Below are 26,753 nucleotides of genomic sequence, written 5' to 3' on the forward strand. Positions count from 1 at the left end.
TTTTTTGGTGTAGACAGTTTGTCTTTCTCTTGGGTATATACCTAGGAGTGGAATTGTGAGGTACATGGTAACTTTGTTTAACCATTCTCTGAGCTGCACTAGCTTACATTCCAACCATAAAAGCATGAGGGTTGGATTCTTAGTATTGAGCTAGAATTTGCATCCCATACCTGCCAACCATAAAACCAATTCCCTTGCATCAGGTGTCCCAAGCAAATCCACTTTTTCTAGGTGACAGCCAGTCCGATCTGACCTTCTGAGTGCTCTCCAGTACTGAAGGGCTTCCACTGGGTTTCATGTCCTGGGTTGTCATTCTAGATCCTCACCACCTCTCTTATGAATGTGATCCCCCTCCTTTTTTTAGAGAACTAGATGCCTTTTACTTGTGGGTAATTTGTGCTCGGAGATGGTTGTCTTCTCAGTTTCAGTTGTCCTTTCTCAGTTAACTGGTAAGAACCCTTAACCCGGTAGTCTCAACTGACTACACATTAGAATCGCTCAAGTGTCTTAAGAACAAATCCAGATTGTACCTGCAGATATTCTAATATATTTCATCTGGGCTGAGGCCCAGTGATGCAAATGAGCATGCTGGGTAGAGAACCAGTGCAGCCTTTAGTGGCCAGGGGATGGCTCTGTGTGGGTCTCTGAGGGCCCACGTGGCTCATGCCCCTGCCATCTGTGCATGGATACCAGCTGTCCTGATTCAGAATTACTGTGAGAGTCTCATTTTTTACTAATGCGTTTACACAGAGTGCCATCTTGAAGCCTCAAGCATTTGTGTTCCTGTTTTCTGAAGAGTCTCGTTTGCCCCCAGTATGCTCTGCAGACACTGACTGTGGCAGTGTTTGCCTCCCTGTCAGGCCGTGTGCACTTTCTGAATGAGAAAGCATGCTCCAGCCATTTTAGAGGCATATAAACACCTTTAGGCAAAAGTGGTAGTTGAAAACCCCATTAGTGTAATGTCATTACTTCTTGGGAAATACCTTCAAATTCCCCTTCTCCTTCCTAGTGACAGGGGCTCAGATGAATAGTATTCCATTATATCCTCTATTGGGAGACACTGATGTTTGTTTTGATATTACAGACTATGCTGCAGTCAGTAACCCAGCACATATTATCACTTTGCTCATGCTTTAAAATATAGGATTTATACACTTCTGCACTACTGACGTTTGGGGCTGAACAGTTCCTCGTTGTGTGGGAGCTGTCCTGTGCTTTGTAAGATGTGCAGCATCATCTCTGCCCTGTGCACTGCACTAGATGCCAGTAGTAGCACTCCCATCCCAAGTCATGGCAGCCAGAAATCCCTGCACATGTTGCCAGATGCTCCCCAAGGGGGTAAAAAGAAATCATCCTTGGTTGGGAACCACTGGTCTGGTTTATCCTTAGGATAAATTTCTAGAAGTGGAATTGCTGGATCTAAGGTTATGTACATTTAAAATTTTGATGGCAGTCGCTAAATTGTTCTTTGTAGAGGTTAAACCCATTTTACACTCCAACCAGCAGTATTTGAGGATATTTTTTCATTCTCACCAGTACAGTGGTTTATCAGAATTTCTTTACCATCTCACTGTACTTTCAGTTTGAATTTCTCTGTTTTATGGCTAACCTTTTTATTGAACACTTACTGCTTGCTAGGCAAGTTGTGTTGTTTGGCCTGTGTATTATGTGTCATACATTATAATGCCTTCCTCTCTAAGCCTTCTTGAAGTTTGGTACCTAGCGCTGACGACTAAGTTTCTTCTGATTCTAATGAAATGATAATATGTACCATTCATTGAGATCTAACATATGACTGGCATTGTGCTTGGTGTGCTCTAAAAATATGTGCATTCTTGTGTGATCTAAGCATGTATTAATAAAGTGGCCTTTCTTTTACCTTTTGGGTTGGCACAGGGCCTCTGTCTGCACATATTCTAGCAGTTATAGTCCCTGAGTTGGGATATGTCACAGAGAGCCGACTGAAAAGTATTTGATTCTGCAGTTAGGAGTGATAATAGTCCCAGTCCAATGATTGGGACGGAATTGGTGTAGATGCCTTGATTTAAATTAAGTTCTGTTCTGTTTTGTTCTCTCTTTTTTTCTTTTCTTTTCTTTTCTTTTCCTTTTCCTTTTCCCTTTCCTTTTCTTTCTTCTCTCTTTTCTCTTCTTTTCCTTTGTTTTCTTTTCTTTTCCAGGAGTCTATTTTCCTTGTCTACAGTCATCATAGTTTGAAATTACGACTTTTTGTGTGCTTGTTTCCGGATGGGCATATCTTTTCACCGCTGAACAACAGCTAACACATGGTGTACTGTCTGGCACACACTGTGTGCCCAGTGAGTATTTGTTGAATGAATGAACTAGTCACTCCAAGAACTGAGGCTGTTAGGGGGCCTAAAGGCCCGGATTTGCCATTCCATGGGTTGAAGAGTTAGGTTAGCTTAGTGATGGGCTCTGTTGCCTTCCTGGAATGGAGGCAGCTTCCTTCCTAAAAGGCTCAGAACTAGCTGATTCTCTAGAATGTTTGGCCTGTTGGGGAACGTTGGCCCTGATGATTCTGGGTGAGTTTGGTTGGAACCCAGCTGTGGATGTTGAGAGAATAAGTGAATATTCCTGTGAATGAATGGCTTCCCCAGCTCACATTCTTAAGAGGTCATGCTTATATTTACTTGAGGCAAAGTCATAGCCTCTCGTAAATGAACGGTTATCTAGAAATTGTGGTTGGATTTAGTTCTGATGTGAACAGTTTTGATATTTCCACACATCAAAGTCTGTATTAAGGGGACCTTCAGCCACTAGTTCCCTCTGGCTTTAATGAGTTTTCAGTTTCCAAACACTACTGATTCGATAAACTCAGTTGGCTTGCTCTTTCCTCTACTTCTAAGAATTTGTGTGAGTATTGTTTAGTGTTGGCCTAATAACTTGTTCGGCCAGTTTGGTGTTCTCTGTCCTGGAGGCTGGCATTCAGCAAAAGGAACTCGGGGTAGGGTGTGGCGGGGTGGGATGGGATGGGACTGGGAGAGCCAGCAGGGGGCCTCTGAGCGGAGGAAAGACCAGCAAGGTCATGAGTGCAAACTCTTCCTATAAGGGGCAGATAGTGAGTATTTTAGGGTCTGTAGGCCATGGTCTTTGTCAAATCTTCTTTGTTTTTTGCATCTGTTTAAAAGAGTCTAAGAATGTAAAAACTCATGAGCCTTTGTGAAAAAGACTGTAGCCAGATGTGGGCTATAATTGGCCAACCCCTGAACTAGGTGAAGAAATTGGTTTATTGCTACACGTGTTTACTGGTTTGGGGACATGAACCCAGAATAACCTTGGGAATTTTCAGTTGTGATCCTTAGAGGAGTGATCTACACTCTGGCATGGGGGTCAAAGTGACCCTGGTGTCAGTCACCTTGGGTCTGTGGAACTCAGGGTAACCCTGACCAGTAGGACAGAGGCCCTTGCTGCCTCTTTCCCACGGCAGTCCTGTCCACGGGGAGTGGGGAGACAGCAATGAAGGAGGAAAGGAGATGTTGTCCTGGATAGGCCTGAGGACTTTGGTAGCTCAGGTGCCTGAACTGCCTCTAGAACACGGTTAGAAAACTGGCGTGTATGAGTGTTTATGAAAATACAAGAGCATGTCTGTATCTTGGATTTTGAGAACACGACCAAATTCTAATACTGGAGTCCAGATCCTGATGGTTTTGTCTAATCACAAGAAGTTCTGTAGAGCAGTCTGGCTTGAAGGAAGTACTACTTCTTTTTTTCTTTTTCTTTTTTTTTTTTTGAGACAGAGTCCTGTTCTGTCTCCCAGGCTGGAGTGCAGTGGCAGCGATTTCGGCTCACTGCAACCTCTGCCTCCCTGGTCCAAGCAATTCTCCTGCCTCCTGAGTAGTTGAGATTACAGGCATGCTCCATGATGCTCAGCTCATTTTTGTATTTTTAGTCGCGATGGGGTTTCGCCATGTTGGCCAGGCAGGTCTCGAACTCCCAACCTCAGGTGATCCGCCTGCCTCAGCCTCCCAAAGTGGGCTTACAGGCGTGAGCCACCGCACCTGGCCAGTGCTACTTCATTTTAAAGCACGTAGTTTGGGAGATAGGAAGGAGTAGGGTTTACAGAGCAGGGTCCTGGAGACGGATGCTCTTGTCCTGCTTCCAACTCTCTGCAACCCTGGGTGACTTGACTCCCTTAATCTTCCCAGCCTCAGCGTCCTCACCTGTAGATCAGGATGACAATGACTCCACCGTACAGCCATCGTGAGGATTACGTGAGGGTGGTGTATGTGAAATGCTCCTTAGCGCAGTGCTTGGCATGTTGTAAGCACTCAGTCAATGTTGGCAATAGCAGTGACAATGTGAAAGTGGAAGGAAACGTAAGAAGTGGCCATCAGAACTAGGAACTAGGGTTCATGACTCAGCGCCACTGATTAGCATGTCCTTGTAGACTGGAGCATTTCGTCCTCAGACGTGTGAATGTCATGGAGTCGTACAGAGGAGCTGGGTCTGCAACTACCTCTTTCAGCTTCCTGATGTGTAAAATGGAAATCATACAGATTGATGGGCTGGGGATAAACAAACGAGGTAACAAGGGAACGGCCTTGAGTTCTCTAGAACTGTAACAGGATGAGCCGCAGATAAGAACCTCTCAGACACCGAGTTGTAGAAGGAAAGGGCTTTATTCAGCTGGGAGCATCAGAGGACTCACGTCTCCAAAAACCGAGCTCCCCGAGTGAGCAATTCCTGTCCCTTTTGAGGGCTTACAACTCTAAGGGGGTCCACGTGAGAGCGTCTGATGGATTGAGCAAGCAGGGGGTGCGTGACTGGGGGCTGCAGGCACCGGTGATCAGAAGGGAACAGAACAGGACAGGGATTTTCACGATGCTTTTCCATACAATGTCTGGAATCTATAGATAACGTAAGCAGTTAGGTCAGGGGCTGATGTTTAACTACCAGGCCCAGGGCATGGTGCTGGGCTGTCTGTCTGTGGATTCCATTTCTGCCTTTTAGATTTTATGCTTCTTCTTTCTTTGGAGGCAGAAATTGGGCGTAAAGACAAGATGAGGGGTGGTCTCCTCCCTTAAAACATTGAGCAGATTTTAAGGCGAAGTCAGTACTTGTTAATTTGTTCGGTTTCTTGAACTTCTAAGTGTTGGGAACAGCCTGAGGGTGATTGGTGTGAAGCCAAAATGTTTGCCAGAGAGAGTTGATAGGATACTCCCAAGTTCAGGGATTTGGAGTGTGTGATATAAAATTGGAATACTTTTGTGAGATATTTGAAATAGTGGAATTTCACAATGGGTGACCCGTGTGGGGAGAGGCTGGAGGAGGTTCATCTCTATATGGAAAATACGACAAGATCTTGCAAATTTAAAAATGTGTATTTTCTTTTCCTCTGCAATTCCATTTCTAGGAATTTACCCCGAAAATATATTTTCTAAGCACATTTTGTGTACTAAGTCACGCATGTACCTGGTTATTCCTTACAACATTATTTATACAAAAAAAAAAAAGTAGAAATATCAGTGTTTAACCTTAAGAGACTGGTGAACTAAGTTGTGGCACATTCTTAAGTTGAAAACTGTGCACCTGCAGAGTGAGGGAACTCTATGTGTATTGATGGGACATTCTTCTGAGATGTGTTAAGCTAAAAACAAAAACAAAAAGCAAGGTGAAGAATAATATGTGGTTGTTGCCCAGCCTGGGGGCCAGTGGTGATGGAGAACCATTGTGATTTCCTTGTTTAAGCACAGAATGTCTTGGGAAGAACACAGAGGTGGTTACAACCTTTGGCGGCACCTGTGCAGAACCACTCTGAATACCTGGGGGACAGGTAGTAAGGAGATGTACTTTCCATAGCACATGCTTTTTATCTTTCAAATGTGTCTCGTATACACGTATTTTCTATTCAGAAAGTTTGACCACAGGTCGTATCATTTGGATTGAAAACTGAAACCTCTATGTTTCCCTCCCACATTCATGTCTGCCACCTGTTGGCTCTGCCTGGTCTCTTTGACCTTGATGACTTGAAAAGTGGGCGTTGACCACACTGACAGTTTTAGGCTTACCCTGAAACAGTCCCCCTGGTCCCCAGCATATTGACATTTCTCCTCTTGATTTGTGTGACTGACAGTGTTTCTGTTTCCCTCCCCCAGCTTTGGCAGCATGTAAGCAGCTATTTGCCAAGAACCCAGGTCACCGCTAAGAAAGGGAGCCTTAGGGAGAAGAGTGTCCAGAGGAAACCAATGCCAGATGCATCTGGAGTTACACTCAGCACTTGCATTATGAGACATTGTGTGCCAGCATCTCTTTCCTGCTGGCAAAGACTGTAGCTCTCCAGGTAGGAGGGTCCTGGAAGCTGTGAGCACCAGGAGCCTCACCAGAGGAGGATGGGGCCAGATAATGAACTCTCTACAGTGAACATGGTTTTCAGCTTATGAAGGAATTTTAAGTAAAACAATTATTTAATTTCCACATATTCAAGTTCAAAAGCCTTCTGTGTAAAGTGCCAGTGATTACCCCTCCACGGAAGTTATCAGGATTTTTCTGGCACCAAGTTGAACTCTTCTTGGTACTTCTGGCAGCGACAGGGACAGATTTATCTGTTGAATGCTCTTGGGCAGGAAAACCATGTAAAACCTCTGGAAGCAGCATCAGGACAGCAGAGCAGAGCCCCTGCCCTCACTGCTCACTTGCACAGAAATTCCATCTGGACTCGGATGCTTTTACTGAAGACCCATCGAGCTTCATTCATCTTTAGAGTCCATCCGTTCTGGGGAGACCTGGCGTTTGCAGCTGCCTCCTGTGGCCGTGTTTTCCTGTCCTTCTCTTCCCAGGCCTTCTATTCAGGCGGTTGAGGGGTGTGGACTTTGGAATGGGGTTTGCTGTTCTTCGGGAACTTGCTTCCTTTCCCTGGCTGGTGCTGTCGGGAAGGACCATCTGAAGGCTACAGTTTGTTCTTGGGGAGGCAGGTGCTGGCCTGGCCTGGATCTTCCACCATGTTCCTGTTGCTGCCTTTTGATAGCCTGATTGTCAACCTTCTGGGCATCTCCCTGACTGTCCTCTTCACCCTCCTCCTCGTTTTCATCATAGTGCCAGCCATTTTTGGAGTCTCCTTTGGTATCCGCAAACTCTACATGAAAACTTTGTTAAAAATCTTTGCGGTAAGTTGTGCTGTTATAAAAGGTTGCTTCACAGAGGAGGGTAGAAGTGCATTTAGCAAAAAGAGTTATTCTTACAGGCCTATTGTTATCTCTTTATTAGACAGGGAGAAAGTTGGGAGAATGGGAAGTGGCTTTTTGAGTAAGAAGAATAACTAAACGTGTACTTTTGAGAGGTACTTGTATGTTTGATTTACGCTGAGCTGAGGGACCTATGCCATGACTGCACATGTCGCCTGTTTATTTCAAAGAGAATGGGGCTTAGAATTAAAGAAAAGCACTGCCAGTCTCTGTCTCTTCTTACATAACTGATGCCATAGCTCAAAGCTGCGGCAGGCATATTCCCTCACTTGAGAAGCATGGGAAAGCCTCTTCTCTTCCAGTCATTTATTCTAAGTAGGTCCTTGCATTTCAGACTAAAAGAATGGACAGAAAAGGGCATTGGAATTGTTTTATTTTCTTTAAAGGCGAAGGATACATTTCTAAACATATATCAGAACTTACCTGACCGTTGAATTATACCAAACTGGTCACATTGTAAGGAAATGGGTGAGAAGTGATGTTTTTTGGAAGTTGCTCTCTCCCATAAGACTTAAATACCTCTGCACAGATTTGGTGATTTAATTGTAATGTCTGTTTTTAGTAGTCACCAAATCTTTAGGGATTCATGTATAATTTGAGAAGTGCACTTACAGTAGTAAAAATAATACAACATTGTTTGTTCATATTGTATCTTTTTTTTTTTTCTTTTTTTTTGAGACAGAGTCTCACTCTGTCACCCAGGACAGAATGCAGTGGCGCAATCACGGCTCACTGCAACTTCTGCCTCCCAGGTTCAAACAATTCACCTGCCTCAGCCTCCTGAGTAGCTGGGACTACAGGCACATGCCACCACACCTGGCTAATTTTGTTGTGTTTTTAGTGGAGACAGGGTTTCACCACGTTGCCCATGCTGGTCTCGAACTCCTGACCCCTCAAGTGATCTGCCCATCTCAGCCTCCCAAAGTGCTGGGATTACAGGCCTGCACCACCGTTCCTGGCCCATATTGTATCTTCTGGTTTTGAGAGTAACTTTTATCATTTTTCTTTGATTCCTTATAATTCTGTGGTAGACGGGGCATTTTATTAACCTGCATTTTATTTATCTGCATTTTTATCAATGAAGAAAACGACTCAGATTAAGTGAGCGATATGAAATGTTACATTATATTGGGAAATATTTTTATGTTTATCATTGAATCTTGGGTTTTATCTTTTTTGGTACTTAGTATGTCTATAAGCATATGGTTTTTTTTTTCACATTTAAGAAAACCAAGGGGAAATTGACAACATAAAGTTAATAATTTTAGAGTGAACAGTTCAGTAGCGTTTACTATATTCACATTGTTTTCTGTCCAGTTCACATTTTCATCAGTCCAAAGGAAACCCCACACTCGTTAAGCATTCACTCCCCATTCCTCCCTCCGCCAGCCCCTGGCAACCACAGTCTGCATTCTTCATAAAGATCACTAAAACTGGATACCTAATAGTTCATGCGGTACATATACCTGTGCTTTTGGCAGACCTAAGCAAGCCCTGGCCTACAGCTCCTTTCCCATGACTAGTTCTCCCAATATAAAGGAACTAGGAGAAAATATCTGCGTACCTGCCAAGTGATGAGGAATATGGAGAGGATATGGGTGGATCAATGTCGTTTCTATTCCCTTTCCTGGAAGCCCTAACTCAGTGCAGGTCCTGTTCATGCTGAGTCACAGAAGATCTTTGTGTGCAGAGAGCAGCATGTGACTGGAAGGGTTTTAGTCTGTTTGCTTAATGTTTGTGCTTCACATGAACCCTCTCCACAGTGGCGATGGTATCACTAAGAGCAGAATTCCCAGGAGTAGACTCTCAGCTGAGTTGAAAATGACCTGGAAGAGGGGAGAAGATAAAGCCTGGATGTAAAGGAGAAAGATGAGAATAAATGATGTGAAAGGAGTTGATCAGGTCACGTTAGAGAAGATGAGACAGCTGTAATGTGATCTGTGTTAAACTCCAAGGTGGAACTTGTTGGTGGAGAGTCATAGAAACTAGTGGCAGTTGTGGAGAAGCTGAAGAGGCTGGTGGTGAAGAAGCTGAAGAAACTAGTGGTGAAGAAGCTGAAGAAACTAGTGGTGAAGAAGGAGAAGCTGAAGAGACTAGGGCGATGGGCATTCGTGCTAGGTCAGGCAGTTGTTACCTTGAATCCCAGGGCTTCCATTACTGGCTCTGAAAAGGCATTGAACTTTCCAGTGTTTCTTTGTCCAGAGAGTAGGAGTATTAATACTCCTTTTACATGGTTGTAGTGAAAGAGGTCATCCTACCTACCCTGATGAGTGTGATTTTAACATAGCCTTGAGTAGGTTAAAGGACAAACTGAAGGAGACAGGAATTGGGGGAAAGATGATAGGAAATAGTTCCAGGTTTTGTCGTTTTGGTTCTACTTTTCCATAAGGAGACCTTGATGGAGAGAAATATTGGGAGTTGATAAATTAAATCAGTGACTGCCTACTAAGTGGAAAGCACTCTCTCAGACTGTGCTGAAATGCACAAAGGGGTAAGTTCTGGCTCCTGCCTCTTGAGGTGTGTGTAGTCTAGTAGGAAAGACAAATATATGCATATATAACTAATTCAGAATGGGATACCAGTTGAAGTACACAGGCAGAGGTGAATTCTGATTGCAGGAATTGAGTAGGTAGCATTTCTTAGATTTGACATTTGAACTGGATCCTAAAAGGGAAAAGGATAGAACATTCTAGAAGCACAGTTGATAAAGGCGAAAAGGTAAGTCTTATTCAGAGATGGCACATAGTTCAGTAGAGCAAAAACATTGGGAACATGGAGGGACTGACGTGGGTTATAATACTGAACTTTAGGCATTGGGAAGTCATTGAAGTCAGTGAAGGTTTTTTGTTTTTTTTTTTTTGGAGACAGTCTCCCTCTGTTGCCCAGGCTGGAGTGCAGTGGTGCAATCTTGGCTCACTGCAGTCTCCGCGTCCTGGGTTCAAGTGATTCTCCTGCCTCAGCCCCCTGAGTAGCTAGGGTTACAGGCCTGTGCCCCCACACCTGACTATTTTTGTAGTTTTAGTAGAGATGGGGTTTTGCCATGTTGACCAGGCTGGTCTCAAACTCCTGACCTCAAGTGATCCACCCGCCTCAGCCTCCCAGAGTTCTGGGATTACGGGCGTGATCCACTGCGCCCGGCCCGTTGAAGGTTTTTGAACAAGAAAGTGACGTGGCTGGACTCTGGTAGCATGTGTTCAGGTGGATTGGAGGGAGGCAAGAGGGAAGCAATTCAATAGGGAATAAGGGAGTGCAGAGAACAGGGCATGAACCGGGAGGCAGCTGGGTGAGAGCATCCTCTTGGGAGAAATGGCAAGGGCTTGCATATCTTGCCCTATGCATCTCTTCCATCTGGTGCTTCCTGAGCTGTGTGTCCTTTATCATAAAGCCATACATGGAAGTAAACCATTACCCTGAGTCTTGGGAGTCACTCCAGCAAATTGAACCTGATGAGGGGTTGTGGGAACCCTGATTTATAGCTGGTCAGTCAGAAGTATGGGTCACATGAGACTTTCAACTTGCATCTGAAGTAGGGGCAGTCATACGGGACTGACTCTCATAACTTGTGGAATCTGATACCAACTCCAGGTCGATAGCCTCAGAATTGAATTGAATTAGAGGACACCCAGCTGGTGCCTGCTGAAGATTTGCTTGGTTTGGGTTTGGGGGTGGCATTCCTCACACATCTGGTGTCAGGAGTGTGCTGTGCGAGTATAGTGCAGAGAAGCAGTGTTTTCCCAGAGGCCCTTTGATTTGGTCCAGTAGGGTTTGTAGGGGCCAAGGGAAAGCATCCTTTGCCCTCTGAAGATTCACTGAAAAATCAACTCTCAAAAGCAGATTAATAAAAGAAAAGACATACAGATTTATTAATGTGCACAGGAGTTTTACAAAGATCTCAAAGAAATAGCCAGATGGTTGATGCTTTTGTAGCATTTGAGGTTACAGAAGCAGTGGAGGCTCCGAGCATGGCCAAAAAACAGGCTATGGTGGTAAATCAGGTGGCAATAGGTAACAAGAGGGAGAGAAGAGGAGGCCTGGCTGGCACAGGTGGTCTTGTGTAGATGAAGCCTCACAGATAGACGAAGCCTCACAGATAGCAGCCCTTCAAGAGTGTAGATGCTAAGTGTTTCTTTCAGACCTTTAAAGGCGTCTCTCAGTTCTTTCTAGATTCGGACAAGGAGGGAGGTGCTTCAGAGAAAGCCCATTGGCATCTGTTGTTTACTTCACTTTGTCTCCTCTACAGATGCAAATTCCTCCTGCAAAAGACAGCTTCTCCGTTATTCTTGCATTTCCAGTCCTTCTGAACAGTCATCTTGAAATATGACAAAGAAGTATATTTCGGGATGAAATATTTTGATTTCTTTCAGCCAAAAGGATCCAGTTCATTGATCAGCCATTTCTCAAACTCCTGGGCTTAAATGATCCTCCTGCCTGTAATGCTGTGATTACAGGTGTGAGCCACTGCACTCAGCCACCTGATCAGCCATTTCTTAACAGGCTGTTCAGCCCTCTCCTCATTTCCCCTGCCCTTGTGACTTTGGACAATTCTTTCCTAAACACAGACATGTTTTGTCATGTTCCTGAAGTTAAAAAGTGTGAGGCCAAAGGGATGTTTATTACTGAACTGCCACAGAACTAGGAGATGTAGAATCTCAATTAGCAGATCCCTTTCCTGTGATGACAGAGACTGTAGCCATCTTGAATTTTGCACATTGAAACAGTCCTCAGACTGAAATAGTCATCCACAAGAGGCCTGATGTCATATATTCTCCGTCTGTTGCAGTCTCATGGAGTCTCAGAATTGTCAGTACAGAATCAAGTTTCTCTCTTTTTTTTTTTTTTTTCGGAGACAGGATCTTGCTCTGTCTCCCAGGCTAGAGTGCAGCCGTGCAATCTCCGCTTACTGCAGCCTCAACTTCCCCTGGCTCCCATCTCAGCCTCTGGAGTAGCTGGGACTACAGGCACACACCACTATGCCTAGCTAATTTTTTTGTATTTTTTAGATACGGGATTTTGCCATGTTGCCCAGGCTGGTCTCAAACTCCTGGGCTCAACCAATCTTCCTGCCTTGGCCTCCCAAAGTGTTCGGATTACAGGCGTGAGCTCCGCTGCGTCTGACCCCAAGTTGTTCACTTCTGATTATTCTTGCGGTGCCAAAACAGAGCCTGGCCAAAATGTAGAACCCTAAATTCTGGTTGAGTGACCTGTGTTTCTGCATGCCAGGATTCTTGTGAACTCTCTTGCCCCTTTTCACCTCTTCTCTAGTTCCAGGAAACCAGATGAGATTTACTTTCCTCCATTTTAGGTATTAACATTTTTAAAGGAAAGCTCATCTGTGCTTAGAGCCAAAAGACATCAATGGCCAAATATCTGAAACAGAGAAACTCATGTGAGTTTTCTTGCCTTTGAACTTTCTTTGCGTGGTGACTTTGTGAGCCACCTTCCTTTCTAGACAGTGGGGTTTGAGATTTCCAGATGAGGTCAGATCACTGATTAAACTCGTGTGCAGCATTCGGCTTTGCTGGACCACGTGGTGCAGTCTTGCTGACCCTTTGGGCTTTGCCAGCAGAATCTGCACCATGTGCCCTGGGCCATGTGCATCTTCCTGTGCTGTGGGATGATGGGCTCGTGCCCACCATGCATAACCGTGGAAGCTGAAGTTTGAGGCTTTTGAAATGCCTGTTCTGTTTCTCTGACTTGCTGTGGACATGACATAGCTTTCTCTCTAGTGATACCATATCCAAGAGGGGATAAGTGCACCCACATTTTCACCTCTCATTTGATAGTGGAAGAGAACCAGCCTCTTATACCAGCTGTCTTATACCAGCGAAAGTTTTAATGAAGAGGGGTTCTAGGAAAAGCGTCTTCTTCCTAGGTCTGTTCCAGAATCTGTGTTATTTCAGTAATAATGAGGACAGAGTGCTTTGCATTTCCCCAGTTTTGTCCCATACACGATCTCATTTGATCCTAAGTGACCCCGTGAAGTAGGAGGTTGAGGTAGTATCCTGTTTTGCAGATAAAGAGATCAAGATTCAGAGACTTGGAATGGGTTGCTTAATGAACACAGCTAGTGAGTGTAAACTTGGGAATTGAATCTGGGTTTTTTTCGGTTTCCTGATAGTGTTCTTTTTCTCCTTTAACACTATTAAGCCACTCCCATGCCTTTCAATGTTAAGTTGTGGGATTCTATCATTAAAATGTTACTCCTGTTACTGGACGGTCCAAACATATGTATTGCTCAAGTTCTTTGTCTCCTCGAAAATGAAAATTGCTGCTTTCTTGAAGTAATTTGGTGGCAGGCAGTAGTTTACAGGATGTCTGGCTTCGCTGTTTTGAGTAACTGCCATGGGGCAGTGCAGGAGGAATTGTGAGGTCTGTGTTGTCGGCAAGTGAGCTCCCTACAGCCCGGAGACAGAGACGTAGGCAGTGAGGAACCAGGCCTGAGGAACGCACCCCAGCTTCTTGAAGTTCCCAGTGTTTTGCTTAAGGTGACTTAACTCTTGGTCCCAGCTGTCAAGGAAGGGGCTTCTCGGGGGAGAGGTGGTTTGAGTTTCCTTCTAGACTCTGTGCTTCTTGGCTACGGTCTTAAGTGACTGGGACTGAGGCTTTCACAGAACAGAAATGGAGGTGTTCACTGATTGAAAACAGATCTCATTCTCTCTCTTGTATCTTGCTTCCTTCCCCTCCCAGTGGGCTACCTTGAGAATGGAGCGAGGAGCCAAGGAGAAGAACCACCAGCTTTACAAGCCCTACACCAATGGTAAGATGGGGGTGTGGTCCTTGTCCTGAGAGGTCCATTTGAACAGTGTTCCCCAGTGCTTCTGGTGCCACACACACTCTTCCCTGCATTAGTGCAGGATGTGTGCTCTGAGTATGTCTCACGTGCTCTCCCGCAGCACGCTGCTTGACAGGGACACACTCTTTTGCAGGAATCATTGCAAAGGATCCCACTTCACTAGAAGAAGAGATCAAAGAGATTCGTCGAAGTGGCAGTAGTAAGGCTCTGGACAACACTCCAGAGTTCGAGCTCTCTGACATTTTCTACTTTTGCCGGAAAGGAATGGAGACCATTATGGACGATGAGGTGACAAAGAGATTCTCAGCAGAAGAACTGGAATCCTGGAACCTGCTGAGCAGAACCAATTATAACTTCCAGTACATCAGCCTTCGGCTCACGGTCCTGTGGGGGTTAGGAGTGCTGATTCGGTACTGCTTCCTGCTGCCGCTCAGGTGAGGCAGGGCCTGTGGGGAGTGGGGCTCGCTGCTGCCACCCCACTTGGTGCACGGCCCACCTGCCTGCTCCGCTGTGTGTTCCCGTTTTAGAAAGAAGGGAATGACTGTCACTAGCCAGGCCATGTGACTCTTTGGAGGGGTACACTGGTGATTTTCTTTTAGAGGCCCTTGGATTTTCTGCATATCAGACAGAAATAGTTGGATTTCTTAAAGACAGCTTGCTTGTCTAGATCACAGCAAACACGGGGATAGGGAACATTGTGTGCTTTCTGCCACTCCTCCCTGGACATGGCTTATTCTTTCCTGAAGCTTGCCTCTCAGGTACAGAGGCAGTATTGATCTTTCAGCTTCTCTGCACCGTGTGCTGCTCTGAGTGTGCCTTGCCAGATGCTAATACCCTTCAGGCTCCACCTCCTGTTGCTTCAGAGGGAAGCTGTGCTTCCGCAGGGGTTTTCAGCCATAGGGAAGGGGTGGGCAGCAGGGAGCAGCCCTGCGGCAGAACAGCCTGCTTAGGGTTTTCCAGCCTTCCAGCTGCTGAGGCCTCAGGAGATGCTGGCGGCTGAGAGCCAGACCCATGGCTCACTGTCAGTTGGAATCAAAAGGATCTCTGGTTCTGATAGGCCTGCTCACATTTCTAGGTGAACTCTGGTCCAGATCCCAGGTGAGCAGGTCTTGGGGGTGGTTTTTGTGATGCCCAGTGTGATTTTCACACCTTCAGTTCTGTACTTGGTGCAAGGATTTGCTGGCTGTGCTCTAACTTTTCTTCTTCTTACAGGATAGCGCTGGCTTTCACAGGAATTAGCCTTCTGGTGGTGGGCACAACTGTGGTGGGATACTTGCCAAATGGGAGGTGAGTAGAATGTGGCAGTCCACGCCTAAAGGGCAGTTAGTTCTGGGAATGGTGCTCAGATATCGAAGGCCAGGCCCCTTCTTTGGACACAACCAAAGCCATGGAATCTTAGATGGATTAAATAACCCAGTGGTGGCCAGGTGTGGTGGCTCATGCCTGTAATCCCAGCACTTTGGGAGGCCGAGGTGGGCCGATCACCTGAGGTCAGGAGTTCGAGACCAGCCTGGCCAGCATGGCGAAACCCTGTCTCTACTAAAGATACAAAAATTAGCCGGGTGTGGTGGCGGCTGCCTGTAATCCCAGCTACTTGGGAAGCTGAGGCAGGAGAATCCTTGAATCCGGTAGGCAGAGGTTGCAGTGAGCCAACACCATACCACTGCACTCCAGCCTGGGTGACAGAGCGAGACTCTGTTTCTAATAATAATAATAATAACAACAACAACAACCCAGTGGTAACAATGGCATCAGCAGTAAAGTCTTTACTTTTTTTTATTTTGATCTATGACTGTTCTTTTTGTCCTTTAGCCCTCACGTTCTTCCCATTTTAAAGACAAAAGGGAGAAGCCACAAACATGTAGAGTCCGAGACTCAGATGTTAACAGATTTTACAGCTTGTTGTTTAGTTTTGAGCAGTTGACCGTGTGGATAAAGTGGTGAGACAATACAGTTTTTAAAATGATACGAGATGTAGGGAGGTTTTGTCTGTTTGTGAAGAATATTTTGCTCCCTTCAGGAAATTCTGGGGCTTGGAAACCTTTCTTCTACCTGGGTGGGTGAGGAGGTTGGCCTCTGGCCTTGGGCCTGCCACTGGGTGTTGACTGGGGGAACGGAATTCAGCCCGCCTGTGGTCTGCCGATGCCAAATTCTAGGCTGTGAATTCTCCACCCACTGATTTGGGTGGATGTAAGCGAGTCTCCCTGTCCCCTCTTTCTTTCCTCATGTGTGAACATAAAGGTGGTCATGCATCACAGGGCTTTCCTGTACGTGCTCATGTCTATAAAAGCACTTTGCCGTCATAAAGGACTGCTGAACTGTTCAAGTCAGCAACTGTTTCTGTCTTCCTGTATGTAAAATAAAACCCAGAATCCTTGTCCTGTTGTTGCAGGTTTAAGGAGTTCATGAGTAAACATGTTCACTTAATGTGTTACCGGATCTGCGTGCGAGCACTGACAGCCATCATCACCTACCATGACAGGTGAGAGTGCTTTGTATCAATAGGAAGGGAAATGGCACTGCAGGAAACACCACCCACCTATACTTGGCCAAATGGGAAGATACTTCTGAGCTTTTAGTTAGAGCAGATGAAGCGTGTGAGGTGAGAGGTGTGTTACATGAACTGTTTCACACTAATTTTGGTTGTTTTGCATACATTTAAACCCAGGGAAAACAGACCAAGAAATGGTGGCATCTGTGTGGCCAATCATACCTCACCTATCGATGTGATCATCTTGGCCAGCGATGGCTATTATGCCATGGTAAGAGCTCTTTCCAGTGCATTCTTGAGGCAAGACTTCCTGCTTTAGACTGGTCAGGGCCAGGAGGGTCTAGGAGGCTCCTGGACCCTTCACATAAACACTTTTATGCGTGGGCCACCACCTTACTGTCACTGTGGGGGCTCTGTGGGACTGTGATAGGAGATACCCTGGGTAGAGTGAGTGGTGAATGTGGTTGGAGAGGATGCTGAGGGCGGTCAGGCAGACCAGCATGGGGAGAGGGAGGAGCTGGCAAGGACTGTGTCCAGAGCATCTGAGAATCTGCCCAGGGAGGGGCAGTTTTACACAGGGATTTGCACTACTTTAGTATTTTGTCTTAGGGGTTTCGGTTATGTTTTTAATTACCTATTTCTAGTATTACTGATTAAAAGGAGAAGTTTAAGATTTGGGGAGTCTTGGTAGTGGTTTCTTGGCAGTGAGCAACCTCCAGCCAGCAAGTGTTAGAGGTAAGAGGTTGGACCAGCAAGCGTTAGAGGTGAGAGGTTGGATTGCTTATTTTGTGAGATCTAGGGCTTCCTAGAGTGGGGAGATTTGTGTGAGGATGGCTTCACTACTAATGGGTCCTGTGCCTGTGCTTAGGTGGGTCAAGTGCACGGGGGACTCATGGGTGTGATTCAGAGAGCCATGGTGAAGGCCTGCCCACACGTCTGGTTTGAGCGCTCGGAAGTGAAGGATCGCCACCTGGTGGCTAAGAGGTAATGGACAGAACACTGCTGTTCTGCTTGGCCGGTTAGAATGCTGAAAAGGTTTCAGGGAGTTATCCCTCCACAGTGTAGTTATGTGCCTTCTATCATAAGCCTATACTGCTTTCATAATAATCTTTTCCTAAAACATGAGATTTTAAAAGTGGCCGGGTGTGGTGGCTCATGCCTGTAATCCCAGCACTGTGGGAGGCCGAGGTGGGCAGATCACTTGAGGTCAGGAGTTCGAGACTAGCCTGACCAACATGGTAAAAATACAAAATACTAAAAATACAAAAATTAGCTGAGTGTGGTAACGGGCATCTGTAATCTCAGCTACTAGGGAGACTGAGGCAGGAGAATCGCTTGAACCAGGGAGGCAGAGGTTGCAGTGAGCCGAGATCGTGCCATTGCACTCCAGCCTGGGCAACAGAGTGAGACTCTGTCTTAAAATTTAAAAAAAGTATAGAAACCCTAGTATTATTTACCAAGTTAATAATGTTTCTTAACCTTTTTTAATTCATTGTACCCATCGTAATAAACAAAATACGAACTTTCACTGCTATTTGAAACCTCAAAATGAATTCATTTATCACAAATACAAAGAAACCCAGGGCAGTGGAACGAAGTACTGCTCTGTTTTCAAACTTTAAGAAGGTGAATCTGGTGTAAGTAATGCAAAGAGATTTGCAGCAGAAAGACACATCAAGACAGTTGAGACCCAGCCACACATGGTGGCTCAGGCCTATAGTCCCAGTGCTTTGAGAGCCCGGGAGTTCAAGACCAGCCTGAGCAACATAGGGAGACCTCATCTCTACAAAAAATTTAAAATTAGCCAAGCGTGGTGGTACGCTCCTGTAGTCCCAGCTACTTGGGAGGCTGACGTAGGAGGATCGCTTGAGCCGGGAAGGGTGAGACTGCAGTGAGCTGTGATTGCACCACTGTATTCCAGCCTGGGCAACACAGGGATATCCTGTCTCAAAAAATAACAAATAAGAAAAGACAGCTGAGATTATCTTCCATAGAGACAGATGAACCCTCTCCTAACTCCCTTTGGTACATCTCAGGGACAGTGTTGAGCCAGCAGGGCTGGGCCCAGCCTCACAACTGTTACACAGTCTAGTGCCACAGGTTTATTGAGGGGGCCGTGCCCAGGCCTTGTGGCAGGCGTCTCCTTCAAGTGGCCCCCAGGTTGAGTGGCATCGTTGGTGCTCCGATGTTCACACAGAATTGAACAGTTCTGTGAATTAAATAGTAACCTGATTTTCTCTATCCATATACATTTTTTCTTGATGAGCATTAGATGATGGGTTTAAAAGGACACGGTCATGCTTGTTAACTTCTTATAATTGAAACTAGTGTCACAAATAAATAAGTTATTTATAAACATATTTTGACGATGTGTATAAGGTTGTCTGATCCTTCATTTTTTTTTCCTCTTTGAAAGACTGACTGAACATGTGCAAGATAAAAGCAAGCTGCCTATCCTCATCTTCCCAGAAGGTAAGAAGGGGTTGGTTGCCATAAAGCGCTTCTGTGAGGAGTGCAAGAGTGTGATGCTGATGTTTCGTGGGAACCAAGGCCCTCAGCCCTTGTTGGGGTTATCTGTTTTCACTGAATAATGTTAGGTCCCCTTTAGATTGGAAATAGGACTAAAAACTCAGGCAAGTTCAGAATTTGAACTAAGAATGCCATAGTGTAAACTCCCCAAATGCAGGAATTTCTTCTGTAATGTTTCAGCTCCTCATGGAGCTCGTGGAGTCCTCCTAAGACCTCTGTGCATCTCTGCTTTATCCAGGCTGTGTGCCTGAATCAGGGAAAGTGGTCCTGTAGCAGGAGAATTGGAGGCACCATCTTGCCTGTCTCGTTAAGTGTTTGAAGTTAGGGAGATGACAGATGTATCTTACTGGAGGAACCATTAGAAGAATTTTGACTATTGTGCTTAGTCTTTAAGAAACACCTAATATCTGGGGTAAAGGGCCAACAGAAATAGCATTTTATTGTCTCCTGCATTTTAGGAACCTGCATCAATAATACATCGGTGATGATGTTCAAAAAGGGAAGTTTTGAAATTGGAGCCACAGTTTACCCTGTTGCTATCAAGGTACAAGACCTCCGATGGTACACACTGTCATTATTGGAGCTGCTGTGAGTGGAGCGCAGCAGGAGGAGGTGGAGGAAGGAGCCGGGGTCACCAGTCTGTGGTTGATGCCCTCAGCAGAGTGACATGGGACTGGGCTGATGTGGGTCAAGTGCTGCCAGAGGAGGATGCTGAGCACTCAGCACCCCCTTAGAAGGGCCTGGGGAGTGTGGGATGGGGGACAGCCAGATTCCTGCCTGCATGCTGCTGCCGCCACTATTCAGGAAATGGCAAGCCCTTCACTTCTTACCTTCATAAACCTAGCTGGAAGGTAGGCCCGTCCACCTGGAAAGGTGACTGATTGCAGGGCACAGAGGTGTAGTTTCAAGCTGGATTTTTGCATTTTGGGGGAGCTGCGAGAATGGGGGGGTTCCTTATTCCAGCGCAGTGGGAGAAACGGCTTCACTGCTTTTAGTCGTGTCATCTTTTAGACCTACAGCAGCTCCTAACAATGAGATGGACCCTGGGAGTTTATCTAATCTACGTCAACGCTTTAGGAACTGCTGCTCTAACCCTTCAGACACCCAGAGCTATAGGATGTGATTAACCAGTCATCTGCACTTTGTTCCTCCCTGCTCTTACACTCTCCACATCCACGAGGCCTCACATCATGACACCTACAAAACACAGGCCATCCTCAGTGTGGTTAAAGTATTTAGACTGCAGCCTGAGAGCTCGGTAAAATGGTGAGCAGATATGAGTCAGGCTCACGCTTAGAATTTCTTTTATAGGGGACTGTGGGTTGTCTGCAGAGCATTCTGTAGAGTTGGTTCTGACTTTCTTTTCACCTTGCCAGTGCCACTGGAGAGGTGTTGTTCCTGGTGAGACAGATGCTTACCAGCCACTCACTGTTCATCATTTAGGCAGAGGACCAGGCCAGGGATGGCAGATGAATATTGCCTGCAGGGGACTCTGATTGACAGGTTAGGACTCACCAGAGCCTGAGGATGCAGTGTCTGGGTATAGCAAGAAAGAGGAACATAGTCTGGTAGCAGAGTCTGCCTTGGGTGTGGGAGTGGGGAGTGGCATCTGCATCCTATATTCTGGCAAAACGAGGACAGGTGCTTTGCAGTGTGACCGTGAAGCTGCTGAATGGAAGCCCTTACCGCTCCCCCCAGAACAGTGGCTCTTGAACTTAGGCTGCATTAGCATTGCCTGGAGGGATTGTTAAAATGCAGATTGCTGGGCCCCACACCCGGGGTTTCTGAACTTCCTGTTCTTTTTCTTTTGAGGCAGGGTCTCAGTCTGTCACCCGGGCTGGAGTGCAGTGGCACAATCATGACTCACTGCAACCTCGACCTCCCACATTCCGGTGATTCTCGTGTCTCAGCCTCCCAAGTAGCTGGGATTATAGGTGCATGCCACCACACCCAGCTAATTTTTTAATTTTTGTAGAGACAGAGTTTCACCCCAGACTGGTCTAGAACTCCTGGGCTCAAGTGATCCGCCTGCCTTGGCCTCTCAAAGTGCTGGGATTACAGGCCTGAGCCACCCCTCTGGGTCTTCTGAATTTCCATTCTAACATGTTCTGGGTGGCACTGATGGTGCCTATTGGGACCACACTGTGGCAGCCACAGTTCTGAAGCAGTGCTCTTAGCTGCTGTTGAAACACGAACCCTGAGGAGTTTCCGCTCCTCTCCAAAGTAAAATGCTTATAAATTTTAGATACATTTCCATTCAGTCCACAGGGTAGAGCCCATGTATGGCTAAGAACATCTGGTCTACAGATTACTGGTTTTTGTGAACCCTTTATTGGTAACCAAACTTGGATAACCTTAGTGATTTCCAGGCTCTTCTTATATTCCCACTGGAATTCCGCCATGACCTGATGTGAGGAGTGTGTCACTGTGTTGAGCTTCTGCCTTGTTTCTCTGTCCACACACACTGCCCAGTGTGGAATAGAGAATCAGCCCGAAACAAAGGATTCTCACACTCTTGTGACATCAGAATTTCTGTCCATATCAGGCTTTATGAAATGTAACGACATGACCAGGTGCGGTGGTTCATGCACGTAATCCCAGCACTTTGGGAGGCTGAGGCAGGTGGATCACTTAAGGCCAGGAGTTTGAGACAAGCCTGGCCAATATGGTAAAACCCCGTCTCTACTAAAAATACAAAAAAATTAGCTGGGCATAGTGGCAGGCGCCTGTAGCCCCAGCTACTCAGGAGGCTGAGGCAGGAGAATGGCATAAATCCAAGAGGCGGAGCTTGCAGTGAGCCGAGATAGCGCCACTGCACTCCAGCCTGGGCGACAGTGCGAGACTCTTAGCTCAAAAAATATATATATGTAATAATAATTTAAAAAAAAAATTCTTTCTGATCATACACATTAGCTTAGTTTTAAAAACTTATTATTTTCCCTTGTTTCTGTTGGTATTATAATAACTCATTAAGCCTTCTGTGGTTAAATCTAAATTTCTTAGCTTCTATAATTAAGCCTAAATTACCTTCATTTTTGTAGTTAGGGCCACAGTCTTGTCAAAATTATCCAATTTTTATACTGTGGATCATAAAAGTTAGGCTGGAAAGGCCTAAAAGATCATAGAGTTCAACCCCACCCCAGCCCATGCTCACATGCAGGACCCTGCCCTGGGCTGCTTCTCAGGCTTTCCCAGGAAAAGGGCATTTTTGATGTTGTTGGCAGCATGGCCGTGTGGCATAACTCTTGAAATTCTGGCTCCTTTATTTTTCCACTCTGGTCCTGGGTGTTTGCACAAGGTCAGCCTACTGCCTTGTGTACAGGATCCCTTCAGACATTTGCTAGCAGCACCAGGCACTTTGTCCAGGCGTTCTCAAGCGCCCAGGTCCTCCTGTTGCTCCTTGCGCAACTTCCTCCGGAGCTTACCCACCCTGATCACCTGCCCCTCCAGCTGCTGGTTTGGTGAGAATGTGGGTCACAGCTGCAGCCACATTTTCTGCAAAACGCCACTGAAGTGCTGCCTTTTGCCTCCATTAGAGTCACTGGCAAATGAAAGGATCTGATACCTGCTTCATGGTAGAAGCAGCCTATGTGGTTGAGACCTCCCGGGGCTGTCAGCGTGAGCACAGAGCCGTGTCCTGAACAGAGGACTGACTTTGTTGAAAGTGTAAATGCAAAAGCTTTCTAATAGTTTCCTCCCTGGTCTGGGCACCAGAAATCATGTTTAAAACTTGGTGTTTGTGTAAGAAAATATCTTTATTTGGGGGAGGTACACTAGATGAATGACAGGATGCTGGGAGGGGAGAGATGGAACAAGTGGGAAACGTTGGCGGTGGTTGAATCAGGGAATGGGTACATGGGAGTGCATGATCCTTTTCTCCCTGGTTTTGAAGATGTTTGAAAACTTTATATACCTATGAGTAAGACCTGAAACTAACCAAAAAAGGAGACATTTGCTTGAGGCAGGCTGTCAGGGGAGCCTTCCTTACTGATCTGCAGCAGAGGCCAGGTCCCTCGGGGGAGAGCAGTGTTGCTCGCAGTCAGAACCGGCCACATGGAGAGGGGCTTCTGCAGTACTCATGCAGGGTCAGGGAGCAGCGCCCCAGTACCAGCACGGCCCAGTGGAGTCACTCAGAGCAATCGCTGTGGACTCGCACACGTGAGAACTACTCACGTCTTACCTTCAGCTTTCCGTTGTTTTCAGTATGACCCTCAATTCGGCGATGCCTTCTGGAACAGCAGCAAATATGGGATGGTGACGTACCTGCTGCGAATGATGACCAGCTGGGCCATTGTCTGCAGTGTGTGGTACCTGCCTCCCATGACTAGAGAGGTGAGTGCCTGCCCCAGACAGATCTGCACCTGCTCTGTGTAACGTCAAGCCGGGGCTGAGTGGTCTCATTTGTTCTTTCTTACAGGCAGATGAAGATGCTGTCCAGTTTGCGAATAGGGTGAAATCTGCCATTGCCAGGCAGGGAGGACTGGTGGACCTGCTGTGGTAAGTTTAGAGCCAGGCCTTATCAGCTGAGTTCCTGCAGCAGATGCTGTGTCATTGACTTCACTTACATGTCATTCCCCCTGCTGTGGAGAATTCAACTTGTCAGCTCTAGAGAGAGCAGTTTGACTCTCCCTGAATTCCAACCCAGAAGTGCCCTGTGCTTCCTTGACCTTGGGGAAGCTGGATCAGGGACACCTGGACTGAAGCAGTTGATTCTGTGTACCTTTCTGGGGTTTGAACCTGTCTTCCAGGACACCTGGACAGTGTCCTTCTCTGGGTGGGCATGACCTGCTACTGATCTGAAAACCTCAAGAAGGCAGGGTGACTTTCCCTGGTCCCAGTGTATCTGGCAAAATTGAACCATCCTTAGAAAGGCAAAGGTTGTGTGTGTTGTATTCAGCTTATTACCTAATAGAGCAGGATTGACATACTTTTTCTGTAGTCAGTATATATTTTAGGGTTTGCAGGCCATATGGTGTCTGTTGGAGCTACTGATCTCTGCCATTGTAGTGTGAAAACAGATAGTCTATAAACCAGTGAGCATGGCTGTGTTCCAATAAAACTTTATTTACAAAAACAGGTATCAGCTGGATGTGGCCCATGGGCTGCATTTGACCAGCCCTTATACTAGAGTATAAGATAGTTTTATCCCAAACAGTAGGAGAGTGACCAGAGGTGAATGCTGGTTCAGAGAAACTTTTCCACTCTGTGGGTCACTTAGGTTTAAGAGCCAAGGGTCAACTGGGGAGAGCATTTGACTTAGATGGGCATTATCTATGAGAAAAGAAAGGGTAGAAATTTACATTGTAAACCCAACTGTATAGTCTCAGGGATTAGATTGGCTCTCAGATCATGGCCTTTTAAAAAGTGCTAGCGTGGATTGTGCACTCACTGTGTGCCAGCCACTGAGCTTCTGGGGCCCTGTGTGATCATCTCTTTCACCCTCACAGTAGCTGCAGCCCTGTAAACAGTGTTCCCATTTTACAGATGAGAAACTGATACTCAGGTTAAATCACTTTTTTCCAAAGTCATAACATTAGCACTGGAGCTAGATTTTGCATCCACATCTAACAGACTTTTAGAGCTTCAAGGTTTAACTTCTGCCCCATCTTCCCACCTCTAAGAAAGACAGAGTGGCTGCTTTTAAAAACCATGCCTTTGCTATGGATTTTAAAGGGTGTAGTGGAGAGACTGAAAGCGGGCTTGGATTTTTATAAGTTGTTGAAGGTGGTGATAATTCTAGAGTGTAGGCACAGAGGGGACCAGCAGGCAAGAGGGAATGGGACTGTAACGAAACAACCCCAAGTCTGGTGGGTTGGTTTGGGGCTGCTGCAGGGAGGCACTGGGGCAGTGAGGTTGGGACTCTGAGAGGCAGCCCCGGAGATAAACCTCCATTCCTGACGGCACTCTTTTTTGAGCATGGAAGAAGTCAGAACGCGCGTTACCCCTTGTGTTAGCTCTCTGCATGAATTCGGAGTATCCCTGGGTCTGAATTAAACAAATGACATTTTACAGATCGATATTACAGATACGAGTCGATAATTTGGAAGCATGTCTACCTTCCGTAATGCCAGAATTCCTCCTTTTCCTTTGTGAGGTGAAGATGAATGTTAGAGTAGAAAGAATTGTAAACTCCTTGGTAGGTTTAAGCAGTTACCAAGTACTTTCAATGTGAGTAGTAAATTCTTACTCCAGGGCAAGAGTGGACCTTCTGAGATAGAAAGGGTGAATATTGGGAGCCCAGAGCCCCAGATCCCCTGAGGTTGTCTTGGTGAGAGTGCCACGGGGTACCCTGTTTCTGGCAGGTTTTTCTTAGTATTTGGGCAACACGGTGCATCTCCCATGATGTGAGGGTGCCTGGGAATCCTCTTGGCTGTTACTACATCCAGCCTTTGTCTCTCCAGGGATGGGGGCCTGAAGAGGGAGAAGGTGAAGGACACGTTCAAAGAGGAGCAGCAGAAGCTGTACAGCAAGATGATCGTGGGGAACCACGAGGACAGGAGCCGCTCCTGAGCCTGCCTCCAGCTGGCTGGGGCCACCGTGCGGAGTGCCAATGGGCTCGGAGCTGGAGTTGCCGCCGCGGCCCCCACTGCTGTGTCCTTTCCAGACTCCAGGGCTCCCCAGGCTGCTCTGCATCCCAGGACTCCGGCTTTCGCCGAGCCGCAGCGGGATCCCTGTGCACCCGGCGCAGCCTGCCCTTGGTGGTCTGAACGGATGCTGCTGGGTGTCACGACCCAGGACGAGATGCCTTGTTTCTTTTACAATAAGTCGTTGGAGGAATGCCATTAAAGTGAACTCCCCACCTGTGCACGCTGTGCGGGCTGAGCGGTTGGGGAGATGTGGCCATGTTCTTGTGCTAGGGATGGCGGGACAAGAGTCTGTTATGCAAGCCTGTGTGCCAGGGATGTGCTGGGGGTGGCCACCCGCTCTCCAGGAAAGGCACAGCTGAGGCACTGTGGCTGGCTTCGGCCTCAACATTGCCCCCAGCCTTGGAGCTCTGCAGACATGATAGAAAGGAAATTGTCATCTGCAGGGGCTTTCAGCAAAATGAAGGGTTAGATTTTTATGCTGCTGCTGATGGGGTCACCAAAGGAAGGGGAAGAGGCCAGGTGGGCCGCTGACTGGGCCGTGGGGAGAACATGTGTTCATACTCCAGGCTAACCCTGAACTCCCCATGTGATGCGCGCTCTGTTGAATGTGTGTCTCAGTTTCCCCATCTGTAACCTGAGTCGGGGGGAAGCGTGGTGATTCCTACCTCACAGGGCTGTTGTGGGGATTAAAGTGCTGCGGGTGAGTGAAGGACACGTCACGTTCAGTGTTTCAAGTACAGGCCCACAAAACGGGGCAGGGCAGGCCTGAGCTCAGAGCTGCTGCCCTGGGCTTTGGATTTGTTCTTGTGAGTAAATAAAACTGGCTGGTGAATGAACTGGGGGACTTCTCCCTTTACTTTCTCCCCTGGCTGTGGCCCTGACTAGCGGGCTTCTCGTGAGAATTCCCGTTCTCTTCTGGGAGCATGGCCCTGGGGCTGCGGAGAAGCTGCCTGACTGCTGGATCGAGGAAGCCTGCAGCTGAGAAGGTGAACGGGCTCGTCTCAGATGCTTGCAGATCTTTGGGTAATTTAGAATTTCCAGCATAGACGTGAATTTCTCCAGAGATTGGGGGTACACGGGGTGCTGATGTGAGGCCTAGGAGAAGCAATGAGTAAACTCCAGGGCGGGGGAGGAGCAGGGGCCCCGGGAGGGCT

At 46.7% G+C, this 26,753-nt stretch overlaps 1 protein-coding gene across 3 annotated transcripts in view; it reads left to right on the forward strand.

Annotated features, from left to right (window-relative positions):
• The window catches only part of GPAT4 (glycerol-3-phosphate acyltransferase 4), a 46,293-nt gene extending 19,858 nt beyond the window's left edge, over positions 1-26,435 (forward strand). For 2 of the 3 annotated variants that reach the window (XM_015454711.3, XM_005563168.4), the window contains exons 2-13: positions 6,114-7,121; positions 13,887-13,956; positions 14,126-14,426; positions 15,205-15,279; positions 16,385-16,474; positions 16,661-16,754; positions 17,352-17,467; positions 18,900-18,955; positions 19,471-19,556; positions 23,216-23,344; positions 23,430-23,509; positions 25,414-26,435. In XM_015454711.3, the coding sequence (XP_015310197.1) occupies positions 6,957-7,121; positions 13,887-13,956; positions 14,126-14,426; positions 15,205-15,279; positions 16,385-16,474; positions 16,661-16,754; positions 17,352-17,467; positions 18,900-18,955; positions 19,471-19,556; positions 23,216-23,344; positions 23,430-23,509; positions 25,414-25,522 (1,371 nt within the window). In that variant the 5' untranslated portion in view covers positions 6,114-6,956 and the 3' untranslated portion in view covers positions 25,523-26,435. The remainder of the gene's footprint in view (positions 1-6,113; positions 7,122-13,886; positions 13,957-14,125; positions 14,427-15,204; positions 15,280-16,384; positions 16,475-16,660; positions 16,755-17,351; positions 17,468-18,899; positions 18,956-19,470; positions 19,557-23,215; positions 23,345-23,429; positions 23,510-25,413) is intronic. The other variant, XM_005563170.3, reaches the window with a different exon arrangement.
• Positions 26,436-26,753: the final 318 nt, after the last annotated feature.

This window comes from Macaca fascicularis, chromosome 8 (genome assembly GCF_037993035.2).
Source record: "Macaca fascicularis isolate 582-1 chromosome 8, T2T-MFA8v1.1".
NCBI lineage: Eukaryota > Metazoa > Chordata > Mammalia > Primates > Cercopithecidae > Macaca > Macaca fascicularis.